The sequence below is a fragment of the Cervus canadensis genome, chromosome 20, assembly GCF_019320065.1.
Source record: "Cervus canadensis isolate Bull #8, Minnesota chromosome 20, ASM1932006v1, whole genome shotgun sequence".
In the NCBI taxonomy this organism is placed as follows: domain Eukaryota; kingdom Metazoa; phylum Chordata; class Mammalia; order Artiodactyla; family Cervidae; genus Cervus; species Cervus canadensis.
In genome coordinates this window covers 59,787,641-59,800,744 of record NC_057405.1, presented here as the reverse complement: position 1 = coordinate 59,800,744, position 13,104 = coordinate 59,787,641, and the positions used below count along the sequence as shown (strand labels likewise).

General features: G+C 43.2%; 1 protein-coding gene across 5 annotated transcripts in view; it reads left to right on the top strand.

The window, feature by feature from the left end:
• Window positions 1–13,104, top strand: part of FYN (FYN proto-oncogene, Src family tyrosine kinase) — a 211,743-nt gene that overhangs the window by 170,492 nt on the left and 28,147 nt on the right. For 4 of the 5 annotated variants that reach the window (XM_043439098.1, XM_043439100.1, XM_043439102.1 and 1 more), the window contains 5 exons: window positions 268–417; window positions 3,025–3,189; window positions 6,446–6,625; window positions 8,821–8,897; window positions 8,982–9,135. In XM_043439098.1, coding sequence (XP_043295033.1) covers window positions 268–417; window positions 3,025–3,189; window positions 6,446–6,625; window positions 8,821–8,897; window positions 8,982–9,135 — 726 coding nt within the window. Of the gene's footprint in view, window positions 1–267; window positions 418–3,024; window positions 3,190–3,568; window positions 3,725–6,445; window positions 6,626–8,820; window positions 8,898–8,981; window positions 9,136–13,104 lie in introns of all 5 variants that reach the window. The other variant, XM_043439103.1, reaches the window with a different exon arrangement.

The following is a 13,104-nucleotide window of genomic DNA, read 5'->3' as shown; positions in this document are numbered from 1 at the left end:
TACCGGATAGACTTATCGTAGGAAAAAAAAATCCAGGGAGCTTTCATTCCCAACGGTAGAATCATTTTATTACTAATATCTTCTGACGTTAGCAGGAAAAAATTATTTTCTTCCTATGTTGCCAAGTAGATGTGTGTGTATGTGTGTGTGTGGTGTGTATGTCTCCTCTTGATAATTATCAATCAGAATACTCAAGTAAATGAGTCCCCCAAAAAGAAATTGGTATTCAAAATGATTGGAGCTGCTAATGCTTTGCACATTTCCCAGGTGCCTATTCACTTTCTATCCGTGACTGGGATGATATGAAAGGAGACCACGTCAAACATTATAAAATTCGCAAACTTGACAACGGTGGATACTATATTACCACCCGGGCCCAGTTTGAAACCCTTCAGCAGCTTGTACAACATTACTCAGGTAAGGTAAATTCTACCTGGCCACTAACCATTTGGATGCTGGAGGGAGGGGAGTGGGCATAGAGTGGGAAAGGGGAGAGTGGTCCAGCAAATATATTGCAAAGGCACTTGGAAAACAGTCTTCTTTGCTAGGCTCTCAAGATGAGGCTTGGCCGAATAGGTTCTGACACTATTTTTACCTTCACAGTTATTGTTAGTTCCATATGTTTGTCAAAATACAGACCATTCTCGTTCCCCAACTGGAAAGCAATCGGTTAAATTCTAAAAGCTGTTTGTTTTTTCGTCTTCATCTTTGAATCCTTGGAAGTTATCTCTTCCTGCTCCCCTGCAGCATATATAGTTTGGAAACTGTGAAAGGAAGAGGGTGTGGTCTCCAGGGGAACTCCATCCATGGGGCCTCCTAGAGGGGGTGGTGTATTCCTACCATCACTTCCCACTCAGCGGGAAGGGCTGCACATACATACACTAGACGACTTTCACCATCCATTTGTCATGGTCTACTTCCCCACCAATGCTTCCGTTTACTAACTAGACTTAGACGTATATGACCCCACAGCTCCTAGAGCTGTTACAGCTATTGTATTAAATTAAACTTTTAAAGAGTAGATCAATCTCTGTCCTAACACCCAGACATCACCATCAGTCTGTTGTTCCTAGAAACATATAATTATTAGGTGTTTAGGTGTGTTGATTTGTATATTTTATTAAAGAGGGTGATTGTACATGCAGTTGTTAAAATGATTGCTTTCTTTCCTAGATTAGCAAGTCAAGCCCACTATATCAATATATACACACCAGTGGATAGACATATGCATGTCCAGATAGAGGTCTATAACCCAGTAGTTTTTATGTGACCCATATGTACATTTTCTGTTATTCTTCAGAGTAATGACAAGACTCCAAAATACTACATGGCTTGACTTCCACTATTGCTCTATGCTCATTCATTTAAAAATACGTGTGTATAATTTTTTAGCACCAAAAAAAGCCGTTTTTTTAAAATGGCACTAAGAAATATCTGTCTATTGATCCTGGGCACTAAAGAGCAAATGAAAAAACATTAACAACACTTGGCAAGCTTGTTGATTAAGGGAGGGGGTCACTTTCATTGGTGTGGATTCTAATGAAATACTTAGGAGAAATGAAGCAAAATATCTCCCTGAGATTAAATGATGTGCTCAAAATGCCCGCATGTTGTAAGGATCTCTCAAATGCCTAAATATATTTCATTACAGCCAGACATCAGCTGGATCCCCAGGGCTTGGATCATTTGAAAATATTGTGTTGGAAAGGGCACCTTAATAACATCATAAAGCTGGAAGGAGAGAAGGGACGGGAGGAGCAATAGACACTTTTTAATCTCCAAAAAAAAAAAAAAAATCCATCTCGAGACAGATTTGTTTTTATATTGGCTTCTCCCCTTGCCTCTTTCTCTCCCTCACACAATAAAATGCCTTTGAAATATTGACACATAAATAATTTCCTGCCTAAATGTCTGAGAACCTGATTCTATCAAAAAGAAAGGAATAAAAAGGAACTTGCAGCCGGTTCCTGGAGCAAAGGCGACAGTCCTACATTCTGTGTCCCTGGAGTAGGGGGGGCCTCCAGTGGGGTGTGGCCAGCGGGGCTCCGTCCCACCTCCAGCCAGGCTCTTTGCAGCTTTTGTCATTGCCCTGAGTCCCTGTCCATTGTCACCTTTCTCACCTGACCAATGTTTAGCTTGGCATTTAGACAATTTCTCCTTACCACTGCTAGAGTCTAAAAGGCTTTTTCTTTAAGGAGAAAGAGAAGAAAAGGGAAAAATCCTCCAAATAACCTATAAGTGATAATGACTTTTTTCTTTCCTCTTATTCATAGGAAATAGAGTTCTCTCACATCCTCGAGTTTTTGCAAATTTTAGTCCCCATTCTTTCTCCTTTCAAACCAGACTCCTAAATTATACATCGGAGACTGTTATAAAGATTTTTTTAATGGAAGATTTCAAAGAAGCAAGAGTAGCTGACTGGTAGAATAGAGTCAGTTCACATTGTCAGAGAAATCACTAGAGAAACGGGACCTCTTTTTTCCCTCACCAGGTGTAACCTCCAGCCTTACTAGTTTATAACAGTCTAACGTTCTGTGCGAGAAGCCTGTACCGAAGCTACAATTTTAAGTATATTCATAGCAAAGAGAGTCCCCACGCCCTTGATATGAGACGGCGGCAAAAGACAGTTGTGCTGACATTCTGTGGTCCAGACGTACCTTTTGAAATCAGCCGAGGGTATTTGCAGAGTTTCGGAAGACATGTTATCAGCACACGGGGCTGTGAAAGCATTTTTCTCATTTCGTAAGCCCAGACCCCCAAAGCGGCCTGAGTCTGTATCTCTGCATAGACTATTCTAGACCTGGGTGTACGCAGTCATCGCAGTCCAAAACGTCTTCTGTCCCGCCTCCAGCGAGCACGCTTCAGTGTGTGATGTCTCCTCTCCCAGCACGTGTGTGGTTCTCTGCGGACGCAGCACTGTGCGGAGGCGCCCCGTGCGCTGACCGGGTGTGTGCCCCTGTGAGTGTCGCTGTTTCATGTGTCTGCTTTTCTCTTCCTCTCCCGCTGCCGTCCTCGCTCCGTCAGAGAGAGCCGCCGGCCTCTGCTGTCGTCTAGTCGTTCCCTGTCACAAAGGGATGCCGCGGCTTACCGATCTGTCAGTCAAAACCAAAGATGTCTGGGAAATCCCTCGAGAATCCCTGCAGTTGATCAAGAGACTGGGAAATGGGCAGTTTGGGGAAGTATGGATGGGTATGCCGAGACTCAATTACTCTACTACTAGCTTTCTCGTTTGGGCAAGTCCCAAACATCGAAGATGGAAGGTGAAAATAAAGACTTTTTTGGCCAGGAGGAGAATATTAATGACGAATGATTTGGATTTTGATTTCAGAATTCTGGTTAAGATTGGCAGATGGCTCAAATGATACTATTATATGAGCCTCAATTCATAAACCAAGAAATGGTACAAGGAATATTCTAGACTGCACCAAATGCCTTCATTTCCAACAGCAAATGTTGGTAGAATGAAGAGTGTTGCCCTAAAGGGCCCGTCACCTCCCATCTTTTCTAGTGCATGCATGATTATGGATTATAAGGACTGTGTTTTCTTTATTAATTCCCTTTCCTGTAGAGAAAGCTGATGGTTTGTGTTTTAACTTAACTGTGATTGCATCGAGTTGTACCCCACAAACTTCTGGATTGTCTAAAGATGCTTGGGAAGTTGCACGTGATTCCCTGTGTCTGGAGAAGAAGCTGGGTCAGGGGTGTTTCGCTGAAGTGTGGCTTGGTAAGGCAGAGGGCACATTTTGTTTTGGCTGCATCTCAAAGCCAGCTAAAAGGCAATTTTGAACAAACACACACACAGCTGGTGGGACCAAGACGCTTGACCTGGATGGCTAGATGGGCACAGGCCGTTCAGGTTATTCCCCTTCACGTGGTTAACTAAGGCACGCAGAACAGAAAACCAGTACAGAGAGAATCTGATGTTTCCTCTTCCTAAGACACGGGAAGGTAAGATTCTGTAGATGCCCTAATGTAGGAAAAGACCATGGGCTTTTTTCCTCAGTAGCCTCAATTTGGATCTTTTCCAGCTGATTAACCATGGGCACAGGGCTTATTTCATCTCTTTGAACCTCAGTTACCTCATCTGTAAAACTGAAATAATACCTACTTCATAGGATTACCTTGAGGGTGATATGGCATAGTATTTTTCGATGGCGTATGACAGGTACTCAGTAGACATGTGTTCTTCTCTCTTAATTTGGTTGTCTTTGGTCAGGCCAACCGCACCGGCCTTCCCCACTGCTTTAAAACACCCGGAAACATCTGTCAATAAGGTCATGTTAGTGCTTATGGAATCTGGCTTCTTACTTTATTAGATTCAATTAAAAGCAACATTATTGAAAAGCAAAAGCATAGGTTGGTACCTGTTGATTTGTGTGGGTGTAGGTACTTAGGTGTGATCTGCATTAAAAGATCTAATGCAGTTAAAGCACTTAGAATGGAACCTGACAACTAGTAAGTACTACATATAGAGAGGGAGAGAGGGGGAGACACACACACTCCAATATACACATGGACGTGTGTATGCATATGCCATTATAGTAAGTATATCGTTATATGTAGTAAGTGTTATCATTATTAATATAATCGCTTTCCCAGTCAACTTATTGTGTCTCTCTCTATCTGGAATCTAACTCTCATGTTGTATTTATATGGCCTTACACTCCCTTATCCACCCAATTTATAGTTAGATTTGTGGGTCCTAAGGGTTTCAATACAGTCATATATAAAATCGGGAAAAATTAAACTCTGTACAAAAATTTATTTTCAAACGTTATAGTTACCAATTTTAAATCGTTATGCATGCTCTTATGTTTTCCCCTGAATGTGAAGCATCATGTTGAGGTAGTTCAGGATCAGGATGGAAGGTTATCTAGGTAACCAAGTGATATTAGAGAGGATGATCTCACTGTTAAAATTTCAGGGGTGCTAAAACACTCACACAGACCACTTACTAGTTGTCAGATTTCCCATTTATGTTTAGTGGTCAGTTTTCTATAAGATTTCAATGAACTCTTTTTTAAGCCACTTATCCTTTGATAATTTACATTTTTATAGGTTGCATGTTGTGATTATATGAACCATGTTTTTAACAGGGTAACAAGACTTGTTCCAATTTATAGAATTTTTTAGTTCTAGGATTAATTATATTAAGTATAAAGTTAATTTAAACCAGCCTTCTTTTCCAAATAGAAATTGATATAATCTAACTTAGTAGATTTTTCAGTTTACCTTATAGTTTTAATTCAGTCATAGGACTGATAATGGATACACATAGGATTTAGTGGGTTTTTTTAAAATTTTGGTGCTAAAAGAGACTGGAAAGATAATCCAGTTCCATTTCTATATTTTACAGATGAGGTAAATGATGAGGGTCATAAACCAGGCCTGCCTCTGAAACTCCTAGATTATTTTACACATGTGAAGTTTTAAATATTTCTTTTCCCTCTTAGCTGCTGTTTAATTTTTCCAGTCTAATAGAAATCATTGTTCTTGTGGCTGACCATCAGTAAACTTGAGGAATTTTCTTTTCCTGGTTGAAGTATTGGCAAGTAGACCAAGAGCTTCTTGCCAATACTTCTCAGCACATTTAGCTCAACTTCTCAAGGACTCAGTCAAGTAGCTCATCCCTTGCTGACAACTGAAAGTCTAGAGGTAATTTCCAGACTTCCTTAGTGTGATATCATATATTTTAAAATGGCACACTCCAGAAAATAGGACTTAATCTCATTTCTTCCATGCTCATCCTCCTGTCTAAGGGACGGCTATTGGATGGCCATGGAAGGCCAGTCATATTCTAACCCCTAGATGCTCATCCTTATAAAGAAGCATCCAGAAAGTACTAGTGATCTAATGAAATACATGATAAGTAAATATAATTAACATCCTGTATTTATCTATGAAAATTGTATAGGGGATAAACCCCAAGAGTTCTAATCACAAGAAAAAAATTTATTTCTATTTAATTTTCTATCTGTCTGAGACGATGGATTTCACTAAACTTAACTGTGATAGTCACTCCATGATGTATGTAAATTAAATCATTATGCTTTACACCTTAAACTTATACAGTGCCATATGTCAATCATATCTCAAAAACTACTAGAAGGAAAAACAAATGAAGTATCCAGAGCTTTTGATACAAATTTGTAATCACATGGCTGAACCAGAAAAGGAAAGTGATATATATCAAAATACAAAAGATTTTTAAAGAATTCTAAACCATGATATAGCCTGTAAGTAAACACATTTTTTCCTGTTGAAAATATTTGACAGAGTCCTTGCATTTGATTGTCTTTGTTCAACAACAACAACAAAAAAAAACTCTATTAAGTTTTTTTTTTACTTAAAATCTAACTTTATGAAAATAGCTATTCATTACAAAAGTTTTTTTCCCATCCAAAGAGGATCTTTGGTTTGACTTAATATTGTGGGGTGTCTTCAGGTACCTGGAATGGAAACACAAAAGTAGCCATAAAGACTCTTAAACCAGGCACAATGTCCCCTGAATCATTCCTTGAGGAGGCGCAGATCATGAAGAAGTTGAAGCATGACAAACTGGTCCAGCTATACGCCGTGGTGTCCGAAGAGCCCATCTACATCGTCACCGAGTATATGAATAAAGGTTGGACTGGGCCTCTCGGGCTCCCCCTCACAGGGACCTGCAGGCTTGTCTCAGGGAGGGGAACGGAGCTGCCTGCCGGCTTTTTCCCTCCTTCCCCCGTGAATCAAGCATTCTTTGTCAGGAAGCACAAACTATGTGCTCACTGGTGAAAACGTTGTACGAAGAGACAGTGACCTTGAGTTTGACCCCCAGATTCCTTTGCATGCTTTTGCACATGTCAGGATTCCCAGCTCCTCTCCACAATTAAAGTAATTCATTTTTAGCATAGGAGTGATCAGTGCACGTGTGTGCAGTCGTGTCCAACTCTTTGCAACCCCATGGATTGTAGCCCGCCAGGCCCTCTGTCCATGGGCTTTTCCAGGCAAGAATACTGGAATGGGTTGCCATTGATACAGGGGGCTATAAAAGTTTGCTGTTATTTGAAATGCCACAGCTTATGTTAAAAATTAAATTTTTTTCAAACAAAGATATGAGGCTATACAGTTTTCAGATATTCATCTCTCCTGCCTCATTCCCACCACCTTTGTCTGTCTTGAGTCTCCCACTCAGGACACCACAACCTTGACCATGTTGGAAACCCTTATCAAGGGTGAGTTTTTTTAAACCACATCAGTTCAAAGCTTATTTGTTTTGCAGTAAAATTTTGTTTGAAAATGCCTTTTTGTGTACAGAAACATAAAAGTAAGAAATTGTGTTATGAAAGGTTTTGTGGCATACATAGCTTAACCATCTTAATAATAAATTACTTTCTTACAAATTTTTAAAAAATTAAATGTTTCTGCAAGGCTGAACAGTTAACCTCAGACACTGAGCTCTGGGTTAAGTTTAGCCTCCATCTTTGCAACATCTTTTTTTTTTCTTCAGCTCTCTTCTTAAACATCCAATGTAGAAAGACATGCTTTTAAAGAGCACATTATTTTCTCATTCTTTTTCTCTCTCTCTTTGTCTTTCTAATCAAAGTAATATTGTTGGGGATAAGACCACAGATCACTTTGTTTTGGAAAAATAGTTGAACCAAACAAGAAACAGCCTTAAAAGGCAACGCATTGTTCATCAGACGACACCAGTACAGTTTTTCCCTTTCCACGTACTTTCTATTAAAATATATTTGGAATTATTCCCTGGCAGATTGTTTGTCCTTTGTATTTGGTTATTTGGTAAATAACTTTGTGATTAAAGCATGAAAAAAAAAATACCAGTGATCACATGAACCTCCAGCCTCTGCCCGTGATTGCTTCAGCCCCAGTGTTCATTTCTGAGCTCCTTAGGCGGGGTCATCACACTGGCTCTGAAGCTCCAGCCTTTGGTTTCAGGTATCTTTCAAGGCCTAATTGGCCATGATCTAATGTGGGGAGCCACCTACCCCAACCGTATATTCTTCAGATACCCTTTCCTTGATTTAACAATCTGTCAATAAGCTGAGCCACTGATTGTGCACTTTACTGTATGTCAGAATCACCTAATACAGGGGTCCCCAACCTTTGAGAGCTAATGCCTGATGATCTTAGGTGGAACTGATGTAATAATAATAGAAATAAAGTGCACAATAAATGGAATGTGCTTGAATCATCCCTAAAGCATCTACCACCCCCAAGTCCACGGAAAAATTGTCTTCAAAGATGCTGGTCCCTGGTACCAAAAAGACTGGGAACCACTGATCTAACGGGCTTCTAAAGTTTCTGAGCCAGAGCTCCCAAGCTTCTGTTTCTGTAGATGTGGGGTGGGCTCTGAGAGTTTGTGTTTCCAACTAGTTCTCCAGGGGTTGCCATTCTTGCTGGTCCGGGACCATGTTTTGGGAGCCACTCAGCTGGGCACTGTTTTCTCCACATAACTCTTGTGCGGGACTGATCGGGAATGAAATTGAAGTGGTGCAGCCTTTAATCTCATTTAGGGCTGCTTCTTTTGACATGAAGTCCCATTTCTTCTAGCTTCATCCCATTTTTGTTGTCCTTAGAATTGGAGTCGCCATTGTTTACTTTTAAGAGGTAAAACTGCAGCCTCCAATGCATAGTTTTTTTTTCTGCCCAGTTTTTTTTTTTTTTCTGCCCAGTTTTTATGTGTGAAACTTTTTTTCACTGATAGCCTCATTTCATCTGATTACCTCATTACTTCTAGTAAGAAAACCAAATACAGCCCTTCATTGGGAATTTTTACCTTTCAAAGGAAATCAAAATGACTTTATGTTTTGTTCATAGGAAGTTTACTCGATTTCTTAAAAGATGGAGAAGGAAGAGCTCTGAAATTACCAAACCTCGTGGACATGGCAGCACAGGTAGGCCCTCGATTCCTGCCTTAGATTTACCAGCGAGTGAGTACGTGGAGCCACGTATAATGTGCACTTCCTCCGTCTACACAGGTTGCCGCAGGAATGGCGTACATCGAGCGCATGAATTACATCCACAGAGACCTGCGGTCGGCAAACATTCTCGTGGGGAATGGACTAATTTGCAAGATCGCTGACTTCGGATTGGCCAGGTTGATCGAGGACAATGAGTACACGGCAAGACAAGGTGGGCACTTGAATGAGAAAGGCTCGTGATCCCATCCTGCATGGCCCTTCCTCCTCCTTTCCTCCCTTCCTCCAGAAAATATTCGGAATGTCATTCTTCAGCTGGGTTTTTCCTTCTTGATCTGGCAGGAATCTGACCGCACTGCAGATGGGAGACTGTAGTGGGTTCAGTTGGTGGATGAGATGTTGCATTTTTCATGCGCGAGTGTCCACTGATGTCCTCCTGGCTTGTGCCACCCTTGTGCCTGCATCCAGGGCTGGGGACCCTCTGCCTTTTGAGGAGAGGGTGTGGAAGGGCAGGAGAGCAGTCAGGAAGCCGCTCATCATCCCATCAGAGTCTCAGCCAAAACAGAAGGCACTCTCGTTGGAGAATTTAATAAAGGAGTTACTTGCGACAGCACAGGCAGGGTTTAAGAAAACCAGCAGGGCATGATGCGGCCTCCCAGAGCTTGTAACAGCACCAGAACTAAGAACGAGCAGCCGTGCGCGGAGACCGCCGCTGGCTGAGACAGGCCTCTGGGGGAGTCACACCCAGGCTCACTCTTCAGCCCTCCTGCAGGTCTCCTGCCAAGCCCAATGAGAACCAGCGGTCAGAGGAGCCACTGACAGTCCAGATGGGCCCCGAGAAGGGAGAAGACAGGTAGAGAGGGGATCTCGAGGGCCAACAGGAGGAACAAGAGTTACTCGAAAAGCTCCACCTCCTCGAATCATCCCCCTCCATTTCACCCTCTCAGAAGATTTATAGAAATCAGCCTCCAGATAAAATACCTCTCAAACCAGCAGCCACTCCAGTGGGACAACTTTCCGGTTCTTCTAGAGTACTAGATATCGGAGAGGGAGTTCCCAGGGTTACTTCCTTTCTTCCTAGAACTTTACACAGTGGTCAAAGGGTAAATGTGTGGAATTAAGTGTGCAGTTTGCAAACAAACGTAGGCTCCTCATGGTGAACATAACACATCTGAAGGAAGGGGGTCAGCTTCATTGTTGCTGTTCTTAACCAAATCTTTCTGAGCAAGGCTGAGCAATGACTGGAATAGGTTACAGGGCAGTGTTATCTCCTGGAGGTTATAATGGTTAGCTCTGCAGTTCTTCTTTCTCACCTTCTTTTTTAATTCTTTCATTTCATGCCAGTTCTTCCCTCCTTTTATCCTTCTTGGCAGTCTCAAGTGATGAGGGGAAAAAAATGCTAAACTAAGACCCTGCCTCGTTCAGATACTGTCCAAAGGCTAAATTACATGTTGGTCAGACAGCTCGGCTATTTGAATTTCCCCAACATGTGGCAGTTCTTGTCCTGGAGCCAAAGGCCGACACATTGAGCATGCCCATTCATCACACACATGCACACATGCATGCGCGCGCGCACACACACACACACACACACACATATTTTCAGGATCTTTAAACACACACACACACACACACACACACACACATTTTCAGGATCTTTAAACACACACACACACACACACACACACACACATATTTTCAGGATCTTTAAACACACACACACACACACACATATTTTCAGGATCTTTAAACACACACACACACACACACACACACACACATATTTTCAGGATCTTTAAACACACACACACACACACATATTTTCAGGATCTTTAAACACACACACACACACACACACACACACATATTTTCAGGATCTTTAAACACACACACACACACACACACACACACACTCTGCAGGGCCAGATGGTATGCCGTATCGCTAATCAAAGGCACATGGGCAGCTTTGATTGGCTCTGCAGTCCAGAGAGGACTGCGGGCACGATTTTGAGTCAAGGTGAGCTGAGAGGGTCTGAAGTGCCCCCGGGTCTAAGACCTGGCCCTAAATGAGAGTTTACCCTGAGGCAAACCTGTCAGATCCCAGATCACAGACCCAGAAGGAGACGCGAGCGGGTGAAGGTTGAGAGACATGAATCTTTGGTTTAGGAAGGGGTGAGTCGTGTCAGCATCCTTCCGTGTGTGAGTGTTTGGGCGCTGGAGGGAGCAGTTCGGGATTTGTTTCTCCTATTCCCCCCAGGCTCTGGACTGTCTGGAATTTGTCATTAGCACCCTTGAGTCATCAGTAAGTGAGAACATTGCAGGGCCTGAACCCCCAGCATGCTGTCAGGGGTGCTGTTGACAGGGCTGGGTATTTAGTTCATAGGGTGAGATGCCCAGGCTGTGGCCCTGGGTGATTGGCGTCTGGGGGAAGGCATGTCAAGAGCCCTCGCTGCAGTCCCCTCAAAGCGTGCTGCTGCGGGGCAGAGCTATGCAGCTGCCCTCAGCCCCAGCCCTCCGGTCCTGCCTTCCTCCTGATTGTCTTTCTGGTGGTATCCTCACCGCCTCCATCACCTTCCCATGGTGTCCTGATGCCCTTCAGAGGGTCAGCTTCACACCCTTAATTTCAAAATAGAATACTCCACCCTTCCCTCTTCCACTTCTTTTTTCTTCTCTCTTCCCTTTTACAAGTATCTTCTGTGTACTAAGTCGCTTCAGTCATGTCTGACTCTTTGCAACCCTATGGACTAGAGAATTAAACTGGGGAGAAGAAAACAAAGACTGGGACCCTGGGATTTGCCAGGAGAATAACAGAAATGTTGCAACAGAGGACAAAGAAGGAGCAGGGGTGTTTATAGGATACCTACCCAGTGCCAGGTCCAAGTGGGCAAATGTGAGGAGTGGAGTGTGGAAGATAGATCCAGGCTCAGAGAGGCTGAGTAACAGACAAAGTCACACAGCTTGTAAAAGGGCAGAGGCAGGATGTGGATTCAGGCATGGCTGGTCCTGTCGCATCCACCCTCTTATGCTGTGCTGACTGCCTCTCATCAGGACAGTGATTAAAAAAAGAGAAAAATAAAAAATTGAGAGGATTAGTCATAAGCTCCTTTTCCCCTTTGTTTTATAGAAGAGCTTTTAAGAGGCACCTTCTAAAGTGCATGTGAGGGGAGTTGGAAGCCCTTCATCTGCCAGCTCCAGGTCAGCCCAGCTGTTTACAGAACACCTCCAGAGGGTCTGCCCTGTGCCCAGGCCGCTTCATGAGGCAGGAGGGGCCCAGTGTATATCCACTGGTGTGTTCTGCAGATGGCATGCGTGCTTCATGCTGAAGTTTCTGCAGGGAATTAGTCAGTTCTTCCAGACAGCTGCTCCGTGTGCCTGAAAATATTTACAAGTCCGGTTTATGTTCCCCACAGGCCTCAGCCAGGCCGCATCTTGTTTATGGAAGTGTGGGCAGTGTTGAAAAGCGTGTGCCGATCACAGGTATTTTCAGACTGTGGGTGACTGTTGTTTCTCAACACAGTAGTGAGGTTCCCAGCTAAGGGCTCGCTGAAATGTCTCTCCTTCCTCCTATCTGGTGGATGAGCTGGCATTTCCCCAGGAACCTGCAGAACTGGATTTGGGAACTGAGTTAAACAGCCGCTCTTGAGTTCCTTTGTCCTCCTCTCCCTGCCCCACTGGATTGTAAGCAGCAGCCCTGTGTCAGGGAGAAGGTCAAGACCAGGCCCACAGCCGGGGAGGGTGGTCCTCTGCCAGTGGCGTTCTGGAGGCAACTAGCAATCATTTGGTATCGCTCATTTTCTTACCTCTGCATGTCCCCCAGTGACAGCAGTTAGGTCTTCTTCTGTTCAATCTGGATCTCCAAGTAATGGCAACCGTCATTATTCAAGTGCCCTTCTAAGTGAAGGGGCTTTGATAGGAGCTCCTGAGCTAAAGAAAGCCAAAGACAACTGGGGCAAGCTGCAAAGCATGGAGTCAGATGGGATCTGAAACCCACCCCTATCACCCACCAGCTCTGGGCCCTTGGGCACATTACCTAACTTTTCCACACCTTTGCTTGCTTATCTGTAAAGTGGAAACATACTTTCCCTGTTTTGTGCTTTCATTTTTGCAAAGATTAAGTGAAACAGCACATGTAAATTATTTAGCACAGTACCTGGCATGGAGCGACTGGTAAACAAAAAGGACT